Below are 17,500 nucleotides of genomic sequence, written 5' to 3'. Positions count from 1 at the left end.
GGAGGTAGAACAGGAGGCTCCTGAGAGTTTGATTTCCCATACAACACACACACACACACACACACACACACACACACACACACACACACACACACACACACACACACACACACACACACACACACACACACGAACACAACTGCACCCCCATACCTCACATACACCAAAACAAAACAAACCACAGTAAGCATTTTGTCACCAAGGCTGTATTAAATCTGCTGAATGGAAAGGTGTGAGGATGTGAAGCCTTGCCTAGCACAGGAGGAACAGGTGAATGATCAAAGCCAGGGAAAGACTTACGTGGAACACGCCTGTGTGTATGGTTTCCAGACACTGGCGAGGTGTGGTTAGGAACACTTGTTTGTATCTGCAATGCTAATGTGGGAATTGGAGGAGTGACATTATTCACTTGTAAGTCACTGTGATGTTTGCTCACCTCCAACCGGAGCTCACAGCTGGCTCTTCCTACTGTCTCTCCATTATGTTTAGTCTTCACAGGAAGAATTCAAAAGCAAGCATGCTTGGAACTAACTTCACCATCATCCATCCAACTGTGTTCATCCTGCTTGGAATCCCGGGGCTGGAGCAGTACCACAGCTGGCTTTCTATCCCTTTTTGTCTCATGTACATTGCTGCAGTCTTGGGAAACGGAGCCCTCATCCTTGTTGTCCTGAGTGAACGAACCCTCCATGAGCCCATGTATGTCTTTCTGTCCATGCTGGCGGGCACTGACATTCTCCTGTCAACCACCACTGTGCCTAAGGCCTTGGCTATCTTCTGGTTCCGTGCTGGGGAGATCCCCTTTGATGCCTGCATTGCTCAGATGTTTTTCATCCACGTTGCTTTTGTGGCTGAGTCAGGAATCCTTCTGGCCATGGCATTTGACCGATATGTGGCTATTTGTACTCCTCTGAGATACTCAGCCGTCTTAACAACTATGGCAATTGGAAAAATGACCCTGGCCATCTGGGGACGGAGCATTGGGACCATTTTCCCTATCATATTCCTGCTGAAGAGGCTGTCATACTGCAGGACCAATGTCATCCCTCACTCATATTGTGAGCATATTGGTGTAGCCAGATTAGCCTGTGCTGACATCACTGTCAATATCTGGTATGGCTTCTCGGTTCCAATGGCTTCAGTTTTGGTAGATGTTGCACTCATTGGTATTTCTTATACTTTGATCCTCCAGGCTGTGTTTAGACTTCCTTCCCAGGATGCTAGGCACAAGGCTCTCAACACCTGTGGTTCTCACATTGGGGTCATTCTCCTCTTTTTCATTCCATCATTTTTTACTTTCCTTACTCATCGCTTTGGCAAGAACATCCCCCACCATGTGCACATTCTTCTGGCAAATCTCTATGTGTTAGTTCCCCCCATGCTTAACCCTATCATCTATGGTGCTAAGACCAAGCAAATTAGGGACAGCATGACTCGCATGTTGTCTGTTGTGTGGAAGTCTTGAGAGCAGGCACAGTTCACAAAGCTGTCTTACTTTCTCTTACAAACAGGAGAGAGAGAGAGAGAGAGAGAGAGAGAGAGAGAGAGAGAGAGAGAGAGCGAGAACTAGCCAGTGAGTTCCTATGTTAAAGAACCATGTTATCTGTTGCAGAAAGCAAATGAGTACTAGAATGAAATATACATGGGTTCAAATCCTGGGTCTATTAATTCTGATTGTGAGCTATGGGGAGTTCATATCTTTTGGAAATGTAATCTTAACGTATAAAATAAAACATCTTTACCTATGTTCTAAGCTTATTGTGAGGATTAATTTGAACATATGAGCCACTGGGTATAGTGCCTGGCATTATGTAGGTTCTCCATAGCTGTAATTCTAACTTGAAGCATATTGACTGAAAAAGATATTTTTGATTTTATTTATGTGAGATTTCCAGCATGTCCAGAGGCCTCTCTTCTCTCTCATGCCAGCCTGTTCAGACTACACCATCACCATCATCTTATCCAGCATCATGGCTGTCATCACCACACAGCTCCAGTAAATATAAAAATAGGTGAAAATGTTGGAGTGCCTTGAAACACACCAAAGTATTTAAATATGTTAAGGTTAGGATTGATTGTATTTTTTATGTAAGGGAATTTGATCATTGTTACATATAAAATATCCACTTCTTCATCTATCAAGTGGGTCAGTATCTGAGCTGAATGCATGAACAGAGAATAAGTACAATTGGGTCACACTTTACCAGTATAAATGCTAACTAAACATTCGGATTCCAGGTCCTTTAGAGTTTTTCCCACTCATCAGTTGTCCGGCTTCAAATCTGACCAACTCAGTTATCTAGCTTTAAAGCCCACTAACTGTGATGATTTCCAAACTGATAATTCCAGCTTATCCTTTTCTTTTGATATCCACATTCATATATTCAGCTCTTCCTTTTTCATAACTAAATTCCATCCTTGGCAATCTCATATATTACATATGATACATTTGATTGCTTTCACCCCCATTTTTGTTTTAAGTTTAAAAATTAAAAAAAGAAAAACACATGTATGGGTGTTTTTTTTGCCTACACATGTGTCTGTGTACCATGTACATGCCTCGTGCCCACAGAGGTCAAAAGAGGGTGTCAGATCCCCTAGAATTGGAGTTACAGATTGTGTGGGCTGGGAACTGAACCCAAGGCTTCTGTAAGAATGGCTGGTATTCTTAACTGCTGAGCTATCTCTTCAACATCTCACCCCTTATTACATCCTGCCACCTCCCACATTCCAGTCCTTTTCCCCATGCCCAGAGCTACTTGTGTTCATCAGTTCGGAACTACCATGGAGTGTGGTGGGCTCAGCAGTGTAGATGGCTGAGATTCTAGGGAGAGGGCCATCACTGTCTTCAGTTAGAGTAAACCATCTCTTGGCATTTCCCTTTTTGTGTCTTACAGGCATTTAATTAGAAAGGCTAAACATGTCTACATTAGAAAGGCTAGCTTAGGTTACTCTATGTAACAAACCATAAAATTTCAGGGGAATCAGCAAAAGAAATGCCACTGCTATTTCATTTAAAATGTTCCTCGTGAGCCAGGCATGGTGGTACACGATTTTAATCCCAGTACTCAGGAGGCAGAGGCAGGTGGATTTCTGAGTTCGAGGCCAGCCTGGTCTACAGAGTGAGTTCCAGGACAGCCAGGGCTATACAGAGAAACTCTGTCTCGAAAAACAAAAACAAAAACAAACAAAAAAAAGTTCCTTGTGGCAATAGGAGCTATTCTTTATGTAGTGGCTGCTGTAGTTAAAATGTTTCACCTTTAGTTTCATGTTCTTGGACATGCAGTCTTCTTCCTGGTGCTAAAATGTTGGACTAAGAGTTATAACAGTTCTTTTCCCCCCATTTTGAGTCAGTGTCTTGCTATGTAGCCCAAGTACTTGAACTCACCATGTAGGTCTGGCTGGCCTCAAATCTGCAACCTTAAGTGCTAGGATTACAGCTACTATGCCTGACTTTATGTTAACTTTATTTTTTTTAAATTTTTTTTTCTGCGACCAAGATCACTTAATAGTGACACTCCACTGTCCAATTTGGTGCTTAGGCCTCCCACTGCACTCAGGAGGATGCTGAACTGTAGGAAAGGCACAGTAAGAAAGGCACCTGGACTGATCAGTCTCCAAGCCACCAACAGCAGTTCACAAACCTGGGATGGCAGGGCCCTCAGAGAAGCAGGCCCACTTGCATCTGGAAGACCAGGCCATCCCCTCCAGTAGCTTGCTTGTTGATCTGTGTCATTCTTTGGTTATGATTTCCTCTAAAACCTCACCATCTCCGTTGATAACCCTTGTGCGTCCTGTCTCTGGGTCTACAACATTTGGATTACACTCTGACGAGCATCCACCATAGCCTTCTCCTTGCCTCTCTTCTTCAGCTTCTTCTGATTCTTTTTCTTCTTCCTCCTTTTCTTATTCGTGTGCTTCCCTCTCTTTTTCCTGCCATCACTGGAGGATGAGGGTGAGGTAGAGCTAGAAGAACTGGAAGGAGAGGAGGAAGAAGAGGAGGAGGAAGAGGAGGAGGAGGAGAAAAAGGAGGAGGAGGAGAAGGAGGAGAAGGAGAAGGAGAAGAAGAAGAAGAAGAAGAAGAAGAAGAAGAAGAAGAAGAAGAAGAAGAAGAAGAAGAAGAAGAAGAAGAAGAAGAAGAAGAAGNAAGAAGAAGAAGAAGAAGAAGAAGAAGAAGAAGAAGAAGAAGAAGAAGAAGAAGAAGAAGAAGAAGAAGAAGAAGAAGAAGAAGAAGAAGAGCTGGATCTTGATGTCCTCCTCCCAGGCCTTGTGCTTGCTTCTCTGCTCAACAGTGGAGGTGCTGCTGGCCTTGAGACCTTGGGATTTGGAGGTTGAACAATTTCTCGAGGCGTCCTTACTACTCTTCTTACTTTGCTTTTCTGACCCACACTGACCACGGACCTGACCGACTGCAACTTCTCTAGCGCTTGTGAGAGCCAACGTGTGCCATAGTGAGGCAGGCTAGAGACCAGTAGAAAAGCGCTTAACCTGCAACTCTCCTTGAGCAGGTCAGCAGAGGTGAATCCAAACTCAGTGCCAAGGAACTCTAATCCCCAGGGCATCTAGTACCCATTCCTTTGCGTGAGGGAACGGAGGCAGCGGGTCTGGGTCTTCCGGTCTATTTTAACTTTTAATAGTTCAAATGTTTTCTTAGTTGAGCTGTTGGTTTCATTGGCAAGATATGTTTATTAGATCCCAGGAGACCTCTCCTGGCTTGATTCTACTCTGTGTCAAGCAGCACCCTGCCAATGTCTTCTGTAGACATAATTCTTAACTTTTCTCTATTCTCCCCTTGATAGCCTCTGTGTTTACCTCTGTAACTTACTGGAGGATAATTTACAGTAATAATGATTCATTGAGACCATTGCTGTTATTTGCCTCATATGAAGTATTTATTGGGCACCACACTCTTAACACAAACTTCTCCCTAAGGTATTTATTTAACTAAGAAGTTTGGTTGGGATAGTTTTGCTTGAAGCTTTGGGAAAAACACAATTTATTGTGAATGGGAAAGGTACAACTGGCTTTTGCCAGTGTTGGAGATGAATCAGTATAACAAGCCAAGAACTGTGTGCAGAAGAGTCAGCTTCTCCTAGGGCTTGCTGAGTTATTTCCAGAAAGACACACAGCCTTGTCCATGCCTTTGTTTTAGCTTCAAGAAATGCGTTTCAGATTTCTGACCTGCAGAGCTGGAAGAACGTAAAGACATATTGTTTCAAGCCACTAAGTCTTGAATCCACCTTGTTTCATTCTGAGAAAGTGACCAATTCTTTCTATATGTTTTTTGCCCAGTTCTTCTCATTTAGCTACTTCAGAAATGTAGCCAACACACATTATCAACCCTTTCTTTCCCAACATATATCTTCTGCTAGTGCTGTGAGTCCAGGAGGCAGGTGGTCTGATCTCAAAGGACACCCCTGAACCAACTGTCTCCCTACTGCCATTAAACTCTCTTCAGTTTCTGTCATAACTTGGCAACTATTATAATTTCATATCCATTGATTGGTTATTCATTCACTTACTTCCAGCCATGAACAGGGTGAGAAATTACAGAGCACAAAATCCTTTTAACCTCCAGCCATGTAGGATAAAATTTCCTGGGAAGTAATAAGAGACTTTGTAATCTAGCCTCTAGATGGGGCCATATGACTGGCTATCATCAAGAAGTACAGGAGGAGGAAATTAATATGTCTCTTTCACATTTATGGGGTATTCGGCAGATTCTCTGTGACCTCTGGAGAAAGACAGGAATACTTAAAGTGAAAGGGTTTTAGAAGTCCATTAGAGGTTCTCAAACTCACCTATCCTTGTTTAAGGGCTGACTACTACTTATGGCTGTGCTATAGTTTTTTGAATTGTCCAGAAGTGTTATTTCACTAACAGGAATTTCCAAAGACAGGGCAGCTGTATTGTGGGCACCTTAACACTGCCCACAGACGTAACTGTTATTGTGTGCTTCACCAAGTGCACTGCTGGGCTAGTCAGAATGGTTTCAGTACTCATCTTTTACCCCCAAGCTCTTATGTTTTAGAGGCTGAAATTGCAGATCATGGATGTCGCACCTATCTCACTGGGAGAGAATGCTGCTTTACCCTATGGATACCTAAACATGACTCTCAAGTTCACTCATCCTAATTTAAGGGCCAATTACCTGTGGCTGTGCTCCAGTTTTCATTTCCTTGTGTCATTCTGTACTAAACCATGCAGTTCTGATTTCCTCATCCTTCATATCGTTTTTCCACATCCAGAGCCTGTTTTACAGGCAGCTCATTGTTAAGCCTGGAATCACCTATGCATGTGTTTGAAGGATGCTCTTGTTCACAGGTATGTGTGTGTGTGTGTGTGTGTGTGTGTGTTCAGATAAGTCTCTGTATAGTTCAGGCTATCCTCAAACATATGATTCTCCTTCCTCTGCATCCCAGGTGTTGGGATTTCAAGTCTGTGCCAGTCCATTCACCTACGTTATTTTTACCTACTGGGAAATACATCACCTTTAATTTCTTTGGCTACTTTGAGCCATCCATAGTGAATTTGTTGGGCAGGCTCAGGAATAGGCACTCCTTGCAAGACACCCTGTTTAGTTTGCAGTTTCATTAGAGTTAAAAATATTCAAAAATTATTTCGATGCTATAAAAGGGTATATGGAATGATTTTTAGCATGCTTTGAATTTTATTGCAAATAAATTACTATTCTATGGAATTCACATTTTTCCCAGCCCGCGGGACAAGTTATTCTGTGGGTCGAGGGGGATCACGAACCTGAGGTGAAATGGGAGGGAAAGAAGAGGGAAGCCAAGCAAAGAGCTGTCAAGGCTTCGTTTATTGCAGGTTTGAATATTTGGTTATAAACATTGTGAGGGGGAATGGGGAGGGGTTGAGAAACAATCACAAGAAACAGAGCGAAGGACAAATGGGGGGATGCTGACTGCAGACTTGAAACTTCTTGTGATTTTCTCAGTCTTGGCGTCACTGCTCCAGAACACTGGGCAGCTAATCTCAGAGTCCCGGATCCTCCCAGGTGTCAGCTTAGGACAGTAGCCTTGGGAGGAGGGAGATAGAGCAGTCTTGGAAGGGAGGGTATCGAACAGCCCTGGGAAGGAGGGGGCAACTCGGCTCTCAACAAAGAAGTATATGGCTCTCAGATGCAGGCTGTAAGAAGGCCTGGGTTTTTCTCAACCTGGTCTCCAACACACATTTAGACATAGACTTTTCTATTTCCTCTTTCTCCCTCCTCATCTGCATCCTTCATTCTCATTTTGCTCTGGTGTTAAGGATCCTATCTAGGGCTTCAGGCATACTAGGCACACTTTAACACAGGGCTAACCCTCATATACACAAGGACAGAGTTGATACTTCTCTATGTGACTACGATGTTCAGACTGCTGATATCCTGACAACAAAGATTAGAATCACCCCAAAGAACTACTTCTGAACAGGTCCATGTCCCCATTGTCTTATGAACCTTTTTTCCTTCCCTATCTTTAGTTGGTGGGCTATAAGGGAGGTTAAGTATTTAAGAATCCTTATTAAAGTAGTTTTTGAAAAACCTAAGCCTATAATATTCTTACTAGGATGCTCCATTAAGTTCCACTTAAAGAATTCCATGGTTTTCCAAATCCAAAGTCCTCAAATCCACATTCCTCCAAACAAAAACATGGTCAGGCCGATCACAGCAATATCCAAATCCCTGGTACCAACTTCTGCTTTCCATTGCTGTGGAAGACACCATGACCAAGGCAACTCTTATAAAGGACAACATTTAATTGGGGTGAGCTTACAGTTTCAGAGGTTCAGTCCATTAACATCATGGCAGGAAGCATGGCAGTGTCCAGGCAGACACCATAGAAGGAGCTGGGAGTTCTGCATCTTGATCTGATTTCAGCCAGGACAGACTGTCTCCGAGCCAGTTAAGAGGAGGGTCTTACAGCCCACCCCCACAGTGACACACTTCCTCCAACAAGGCCACACCTACTCCCAAAAGATCACTCTCTTGGCCAAGCATATTCAAATCACTACACAAGGTCAGTAAAGAATTGTGTTGGAATTTTAATGGGAATTGTATTGAATCTGTAGATCAATTTGATAGGATGGTTATTTTTAATATGTTTACTAATCAATGTGTATGGGAGATTGGTCCATCTTTTGATAACTTTTTCCATTTTTTTTTCTTTAAAGACTTGAGGTTTTTGTTACATAAGTCTTTCACTTGCTTGGTTAGGGTTACTCCAAACTATTTTATTATTTGTGACTACTATGAAGGATGTTGTTTTCCTGATTTCTTTTTCAGTTCATTTGTACATAAGAGGGCTTCTGATTTTTTTTAAATTAATCTTGTATGTGGCGACAGTGCTGAAGGTGTTTATCAGCAATAGGAGTTCCATGGTAGAATTTTGGGGTCAGTTATGTATACAATCACATGAAAATCAATATTGCAGTTACTCAGAAAATTGGGAATCAGTGTACCTCAAGGCCCAGCAATACCACCCATAGGCATATACGCAAAGGATGTTCCATCTTACCACAATGACATTTCCTCAGCCATGTTTACTCTGGCTTTATTCATAAGATTCAGAAACTGAAAGCAGCAGAGACAGACATTCTCCAACAGAAGAATGGATAAAGAAAATGTGGTACATTTACACAATGTATTATTACTCAGCTATTAAAAAAAATGGCATAATGAAACATGTAATCAGATCCTCCTGAATGAGGTAACCCAGACCCAGAGAGACAAACATGATGTGTACTCACTTATAAGTAGATATTAGCTGTTAAGTACAGGATAATCACATTCCATTCCACAGACCCAAAGAGGCTAAGTAACAAGGAGGACTGTAGGGAGGGACATACAGATCTCCTTGGGAAGGGAAATCGTATCGATCTTGTGGGTAGACTGGGGGCCAGTGGGTATGAGAATAAGAGGGATCAGGTAGGGGATGAGGGGTGGAGGGTGAGAATACTGCAAAAGATGAATAGAAATAGGGGGCATTTAGGGGGTGGTATATAAACCTAGTACAGTAACCTACGAGGGTGACTGTAGGGAGGACTCCTAGTAAGGGAGGATACAGAGACTGAACCAGCCATCTTCTGTAACCAGGCAAGGCTTCCAGTGGTGGGACTGGGACACCAACTCAGATACAAAATTGTTGGCTCACCACCTGTCCTGACTGGGTTGGGAGGTGCTGAGATAATGATATATCAGAGTGTGTAGGAATGGCCAACCAATAAATGGTATAAATTGCAGACCAAGCCAGGAGATGAAGCGATGCCAAACACTGCCTGGATGGCTAGAAACTGGAAGGTAGATGGCCTAGAGACCTAGGATAGAATCAAATATAAAAATAATGAAATGATTCCTAATGCTATTCTGCTATACTCATAGATCAGTGTCTAGACCAATTATCATCAGAGGTGCTTTCTTCTGCAGCTTGGAGCTCTATAAGCTTGCAGCAGATTCAGAGACGCTCAGCCAAACATTAGACAGAGCCCAGGTAACTCTCTGGAGGAAGAATTTTCAGATCCAGAGAGGTCAAGGACAACATGAGAACATGGCTCACAGAATCAACTAAGCAGGGTTCTTTGGGACTCACAGAGAAAGAAGCAGCAATCCTGGAGCCCACATGGGTCTGCGCTAGGTCCTCTCAATACATGTTGTGGCTGCTTAGCTTTGAATTCTTATGGCATTCCTAACAGTGGCAATGGAGGTATCTTTGGCTCTTTTGGTCACTTTTAGCACTCTTTTTTCTCTTATTGGGTTTCCATGCCCAGCCCTGTTATGAGGGTTTATGCCTTGTCTTATTACACCTTGTTATATATTTGGTTGACACCTCATAGGGAACTGCCCTTTTCTGAAGGGAAACATCAGAGCAATGAATTGAGGCAGGGGGGCAGAGGAAGTATATGTGGGAGAACTGGAAGGAGTTGAGCAAATTTTCTGAAACAAGTGCTTTGAGAAAAGGGAGAGTAGGGAGCTGTATCTGGGAATAAACATGTTTAAAATTTTGTCAGACTTCGTCATTGGCTGTGTGGTTGTTTTCCTTGTTAGTAGACAGTCTTGGAATGTCACTATATACCTTTGATGAACTTGTAGGGGAAATAAGGGCTGTGCTAACGGCTTGATTTATGTTGCAGCTTTTTCTTCAGACATCATAGGGAATGATGGTTTATAGTTGCTTCCCCATCTTCCTACTCAATTTCCAATATTTTAGGAATACTTTTATTCTCTATTGAACTAAGAGTTATGAATGGTATCACAGAACTGAATTTTCTTTATGTGCTATTTCATTAATTAATAGGCTGAAAGAGTCACTGCTCCTCTTAGCACTGGACCATCAGTGTTGGTTTGTAGGCTTGCAGAATCCAAGAACTGTGAAGTCATGGAGGTATCTACCCAAAGATAGACATGAGAGGATAAGCAGTGTAACAGTTAGAATTTCTATAGGCAGACCTTGAGGTGACAGTGTATATAACCATGAAAGCAGGTAAGAGCTATAATCAAGACACCTAGAAGGCATAGATGCCAAGAACTTCGAAGATATTCAGAGGAAAGAAAGCTTGCCAGTAAGCAGAACTAATCCAAGAGATGTCCTGTGGACTCTACCCAGGAAAACCACGGGAATGGGGCTCTCTCAGTCCTTCAGCTTTTATAACACAGAACCATGTGCCCTTGATGGTGGACATGGAGTTTCAAGTTCATGCTTCTCTTGCTGGTTTTGATCTTGTTAATGTCCCTCCTTTCTGGAATGAGCATGTTTGTTCTCTACCTTGCATTTTAAAGTGTGTAATTTTCTTTCTGGTTATTTTTAGGTTCACAGGAAGAGTCTGCTTTGAGTCTCAAGGGGGAACTTGGAACTTAGAGAAATGTTGAAATTTGAAACCTCAAGAACTCTTGAAAGTCTATGCATTTTGCATTAGGAGATGGATATATACTGATGGACATGGGTCTTTGTGGGTTAGGCATAAAATAGTATAGTTAAGATATGAAGATTCTTCCCAAAAGGCTCATGTGTTGAAGTTATGGTCCCTAGCTCATGGCAATATTGAGAGGCAATTGGATTATAAAAGTACTAACATCATTAACAAATTAATCTATTGTTAGGTTTATAGGTGCATCAGCTCTTAGGAAATGGTGCCTAGTTAAAGCATATAGGTTACTTGGAGCATGTCCATAAACCTTCCCTACTCTCTCTACTTTCTGAAGGTCATTAAATGACCAACTTTCTTATACATGTCTTTTTGCTCTGATATTTCTGCCTTGCCACAGACATGAAAGCAATGGAGCCAGCTGAGCATCACCTGAAAATATAAGACCCAAGTTTTTCTTCTTGAAGTTGTTCTTTTCAAATACTTCGTAACAATGATGGAACATGACTAACATAGTCTTAGTATGATTGAAGAACTTCAGAGGAATACACACTGTAAAATTTTGCCTTATCCACAGAGGATGTCCATGCCATCTAACTTACTTTCCCAAAGGAAAAATGATTCAACTGCTTAACTGTCAGTGATCTAAACTTCTCATATTTGGGTTTCCAAATTATTGGCACAGTTGTTCTTTTCCCAGAATCTATCATAATGCCATGGTATTGTGTCAGGAAATCTATACCTTGTCCTGATCCAATATTTCATCTTTGTAACTCCACACTTGGATATTTAAATAGGTAAACAAATTTAGTCTATTTGTTCTCTGTTCTAGGCAAGCATCACTTTACTATAGAACTTCTATTGTTCTTTATGGTGCCAGTGAATATCAAAGTCCATAGAACTTTTGTATTTCACTAGAGAAGTTTAAATCAAGTTGAGTGATTTTTTTTAATACATTGCTTTATTCTTTGTAAAGCTCCATGGCAAATTAATTCAAGGGTTTGTAAACCGAAGAAAGAAACCCTGTTCAACTCTTACTAGACATATGGAGTGTGTCCTTTAGAGGATTTGGAAGTACTATAGTTTACAGTGACAGAGAATTGCTTCTGGTTTCTTTGTTTTCCTCAAGAATTGACGAACCCTTATCTGGAACCAGAGACCATGGCTGTGTCCAGATTTTCATTTTCTAAAAGTTGTTCTTTAAAATTTTCATTCTGCAATGTTACACTTCACAAAAGACTATGTAGAATTGAACATTTCATCTTCTCCAAAGAAAGAGAAAAATCAGGAATTTCACAGGAATATTTTTCTATTTTATACATGAACTTCATACAAATTTCTGTTTTTTGGTCTGTTTTTGAAGGGAAATGTGAGGCTAGTGGATATGGGGTAGATAGGAGGTAGGAGGGATTGGAAGAAGTGGAGGGAAGGGAGGATGTGGTCAGGATATATTATTGTATAAGAGAAGAAAAACAGGATAAAAATGGATAAAACTCCCTTCTGGTTTCTCTTCACTGTAGACATGTATTGGCAATGTGTTATTACTTAGTCTTATTTTAGTGTTTGGCAGGGTTTCAGAGTCCAAGTGTTTGTCATGTGGTTAAACACAGCTCTTGCACACTGTTCAAAGGCTTTTCAGAAAGTGTCTACCAGGGACTGTAATTGTATCTCACTTACATCATCTGAATATTCACACTCCTCATAGACTTTCTGTCCCACAGTCAAGTTGTAGTCATGAACATCTTCCTCTTGTTTTTAAACATTTTTGTTTAGATTATTTCATTTTACATTATGTATATGAGTATCTTGCTTGTATGTACTTTTGCCTGTAGAGTTCTTTCATGTGTAGTCAGTTTAATTTCTGGACACATAATGACTCAAGTCAAAAAACCTTCCGGAAGCCAACCTTCAGCTCCTGTGTCCTAAGGGCATATACCATCGGGGTTAAGGGATGGAGGGATAACAATATGCATCACATTGAGGAGAACAGAGATTAGGGGAACCTTTCTTCCTGCTAGGTGAGTGACAGATAGTATAACAAGAGCTGTGTAGTAAAACATAATGAGGATGAGGTGGGAGCTGCAGGTACTGAGGGCCTTAGATACTGCCTCAGTGGAGTTCAGCCTCAGCACTGAGCGAATAATCAAAGCATAGGAAACACAGACCAGAACCATGTCAATTCCAGGTATCAACCAGGCCAATGTCAACTGGTAGTCCCTGTTAACAGTGATATCATCACAGGCCAGACTAATGACCCCCAAGTTAGAGCAAAGGCAGTGATCTATCTCATTCCTGGAGCAGTACTGTCTCTGGGCAGCTAGTACAGGCACTGGGATGGTTAACAGGCCATTNCTGAGCAGCATGGATAGTGTGGCTTTGATTACAAAAGCTTCAGTGACTATGGAAGATACTGGAGGGGATAACAAATGGCTACATATCTATCTATTGCCATGCATAGGAAAATGCCTGACTCCATGCACATAAAAGTGTGGATGGCATAGATCTGAGTAAAACACTCAGGGAGGCTGATGGTCTTGGCATCAAACCACAAGATNGCCAGGATCTTGGGCATGCTGGTGGTAGCCAAGCCAATATCTACNGCAGCCAAGATACCAAGAAACTGATACATTGGCTGATGCAGGTTAGGCTCAAGGTAGATGGTGATCAAGATAAGGAGATTAGCACCAAGAGCTACAATGTAAAGCAGAGCCATAGGCAAGGACAACCAGATCTGGAACTCATGAATGCCTGGGAATCCCAGCAGAATGAACTCAGAGACTTGGAANTCTGAGCTGTTGGTTTCATGCAGGGCAGTACCCATTTCATGGGTGTCTTGTTCTCAATATCTACCTGTAAATCAAGGAAAAATAAAAAAAATATTCATTTTTATCTAGGCTTAAGGTAGTGATATAGGTCTCACCCATAATCTTGTGGTCTTTTGGACATACTGAATTCTCAATAAGATTTTTAATTTGAGGAGGGGGCGCTGTCTTGGAGGAGACAACGAGTGGGATGTAAAGTGAATAAATAAAAAAAAAGAAAAGAAGACCTTTAGAAAATTCCAGATAGGAACAAAAGAACCTAAGCATTGATTGTTTAATTATTTTTCTCCAATTCCTGCTTGGTTATTTTCACATTGCTGTGAAATATCTACTTAGTCTACTACTTAAATGAAATATAAATATTATATTCCATTATTTAAAGAAGTACTAGTTACTATAATTATTCTTATATAAAAATAATATATTCCATTATTTAAAGAAGTACTAGTTACATATAATTATTCTTTCCTCAAAAATACTTTTACCAGTATTAATTTCTAAATGGCTATTAATTCTTAATATATGGTTGACTTTTTGGTTTATAGTATAACTAGATTACATGGAGTTGATTTTTGTATTAATGAGAAGTATGTAAACAAATTTATTTTGAGTAATTAAGCATAGGTTCTGTATCTCCTTTTAAATGATTAGGATGCCTCTTTAGTCACTTAATGACAGGTAGACACACGTGTGTGTATGGACACACTCACACACAGCACAATTCTGTCCTGTGAATCCACTGTTTCTATTTCTGATTACTTTTGTATAAAGATCAGTAAGGGTAATAGATATGAAATGTAATTCCTTTCACTGTTCTCTTCAATTTTCATTCTCATTCATGCACTAATTATCAGATTAAGTTCAGAATTTTTGTATTGGGTTATAAAATGGCACCAGAAATTTGGGCTTGCATATGGATGAATGTTTGGAAAAAAAGTCACTTTTGTATCAAGTTTTTTCATTCATAAACTTAGATTATTCCTTTCCTTTACTTACCTTTTTAAAAAATTTTGTTAAAATTTTGAATGGAGGTGGGGATCCTAGAGTGGTGAGGCAGGAGTGGGTGGAGGAGCACCCTCATAGAGGCAAAAGGTGGGGAGATGGGATGGTGGGTTTGTGGAGGGGAGACTGGGAAGGGGACAACATTTGAAATGTCAATAAGTAAAATAACTAATAATAAATTTGAACTGGGTAGCTCTGAGGGCAAGCATGCTTGCTGCTGTTCGGGACTGGAGTTGAGTTCTCAGCTTCACTCACATCAGGTGCTCTCAAAGACCTGTAATTCCATTTCCAGGGAACTTAGGTTCCAGAGAACCTTTTTCTGGACTCTGAGAGCAGCCCCCAGACATATGCAATCACACACGCACACACACACATACACACACACACACACACACACACACACACACACACACTAAAAACTAAAGCTTCAGGATATTGGTCTGTGATGTTCTTATAATTATTAATATTTTGAGATCTTAAAAGATTATGGTTATTTCTCTATATAATGTATAAACATACTTTTCTGACATATGATCGATCATCTGTTGAGTTGTTCTGTATATTCTTCTTTTTGTTATTTCTTTTTGTACATAGTAACTTTAATAAACTTGTGCTGTTACTATTCTGTATGAGTTTGTTTACTTTTTGAGATTGAGTGTGACATATTCCAAGCTGGCTTCAAACTGACTCTGTATCCAAAGGTGACTTGAAACTCCTGATCCTCCTGCTTCTACATCACGAGTGCTGGGATTACAGCATCATGCCCAACTGAGTTTGTGTTCCCTTTAAAAGCTCTGATTTTTACAAATTTTGTGTTGTAGCAAGTAAGCAATTACTGCTGTCTAAAAGTACCTTATATATCTTATTTTACACATTGCAGTTTTGTTTTTATCTTCTATATGATCCCTTTTAGGAAAGTATCATTAATTCCTACAATTTCTCATTGGGCTTGCTTCTAAAGCATTTATTTAATATATAGAACAAAAATTGCATAAAATAGTATTTTTCTTCTTCTAAATATTTATATCCCTTAATTTTTGCCTTCTGTCTCAATAAAATGGTTAGAAGTTCATGAATAGAATATCAGTGTAAACCAATGCCATTATGAGCACATTTAGCCTTGTTTTTAATTTATGTTAATGAGAATTAAGATAGGACTTATGTCAAATACAATTTTTTATTGTTTTGCATTTGACATATATCCTATATCAAACATCTTAAAATAATCTTTGGAGTTTTTTGTTACTGTTCTGAGGAAACTGGTTGTAGAGCATTACTCATCGCTGGCCTGTCACTCACTGCTGGCCTGTCACTCGCCACTGGCCTGTCACTCACTGCTCAGTCTAGGCTTCAGCTCTGTTTCTTTCCTGCTTTTCTGACCACAGATCCTAATCTCTATCTAAATGAGGAGCTGAGAGATGGGAAGTACTGTAGATGATGAATTTTAAAAAGAAAAGAAAAGAAACAAGTTGTGGAAACCAGAGATGAGATCTGTAGTCAGAGACTAGAATTAAACTACAGGATAGGGACTCTGTTGCCTCACCACTCAGAGGGCAGGACTGAATTATAAGGCAGGGAATTTGGTTCTTTCCCCTTTGAATCTGCAGGCTCTTCCCTGGCTTACTTACCCCTTCAGGAGGGTGTGATGAGGCTCCCTGTTACAGGGCCCTGTGTACTCTTCGGTTGATGCTTTAGTCCCTGGGAGTTCTGGGGGATGTGTGTCTGGTTGGTTGATATTGTTCTCCCTATGGGGTTGCAAACTAGGCACAAACCCCTGTATCAAGCCTGGACAAGGCAACCGAGTAAGAGAAAAAGAGTCCCAAGAACAAGCAAAAGAATCAGAGACACCTGTTCTTTTACTTTTAGAATACCATAAGCACCGCAAGTTAAACAACCATAGCATTTATGTAGATTGTTCCACAATTTTAAGAGAAACTCAGATTTTTTAAAATCCATACATCATTAATCCATGTCAAAACTTCTTGACTGTGTTTATGTTGTCCTTATTCCAATCTCTCTATGCTTTCTCCAATTTCTGACTTTAGTCATCCCATACTCTCACCTATCCAATACCCTTTTATGGAAACGTTTAATTACTTTCTGCATCTCAGTTTTGTTATGGTTTTGTCTTTAATTGTGGATCTTTCTGCTTTCGATCTTAGTGAAAATGGCTCATAACACATGAAGCCTTGCAGAGTTCCAATTGCAGTATTCATATCACAGAGGGTATTACTTGCAGTTCTATTATAAAAGACTTAATAATTGATAGCATAATATTAGGAATTTTTATAGAATAATAATTAGGAATTAAGAAATAAGTTGTTTGTATAGCATCATTACATGACAGTGCATCATTATAGATTTGCAGAAAATCTTTCCAATAGGGCGGGCTAATTCCCAGGGATCATTAGATTAATTTTATAAGGTCAGGAAAAGCATATCAGCTGCAAGAATCAATCCTGAGATGAGATTTCTGAAAGCCTTGCAGTTCAGAATCCATTGCAGCTATGCAAAATGATTTTCAAAGTGGCTGTACAAATTTGAGTTCCTGCTAGAAAGGAAGGAGTGTTGCTCCTCACCCTCACCAGCATGAGCTTTCACTTGTGTTTTTGATCTTAGCCATTCTGATAGAAATTAATGAAATCTCTAAGTAGTTTAGATTTACATTTCTCTGTTGGGTAAGGATATTGAACATTGCATTAAGTGTATGTAGCCAGCCTGCTAGTCTATGTCTTTTTATTTGGGAATTGAGCCCATTGACATTAAGAGATATTTAGGAAAGTAATTGTTGCTTCCTGATATTTTTGTTGTTA

At 40.3% G+C, this 17,500-nt stretch overlaps 2 protein-coding genes across 2 annotated transcripts; one reads left to right on the top strand and one right to left on the bottom strand.

Annotated features, from left to right (window-relative positions):
* The first annotated feature begins 435 nt into the window (after nt 1-435).
* Nucleotides 436-1,485, top strand: LOC110330080 (olfactory receptor 52B2-like). The gene has a single exon (XM_021210030.1). It carries the CDS (start codon nt 482-484, stop codon nt 1,463-1,465), a length of 984 nt encoding a protein of 327 aa, XP_021065689.1. The 5' UTR covers nt 436-481; the 3' UTR covers nt 1,466-1,485.
* Nucleotides 1,486-12,745: 11,260 nt separating this feature from the next.
* LOC110335343 (olfactory receptor 688-like) lies at nt 12,746-13,684 on the bottom strand. Its single transcript, XM_021217426.1, is given in 3 exon segments — nt 12,746-12,805; nt 12,807-13,270; nt 13,273-13,684. Coding segments are annotated over 3 exon segments (936 nt in total).
* Between the last annotated feature and the right edge of the window lie 3,816 nt (nt 13,685-17,500).

This window comes from Mus pahari, chromosome 1, assembly GCF_900095145.1.
Source record: "Mus pahari chromosome 1, PAHARI_EIJ_v1.1, whole genome shotgun sequence".
In the NCBI taxonomy this organism is placed as follows: domain Eukaryota; kingdom Metazoa; phylum Chordata; class Mammalia; order Rodentia; family Muridae; genus Mus; species Mus pahari.
Note: the sequence above shows the minus strand (reverse complement) of the source record. Positions and strands in the feature narration are given on the sequence as shown.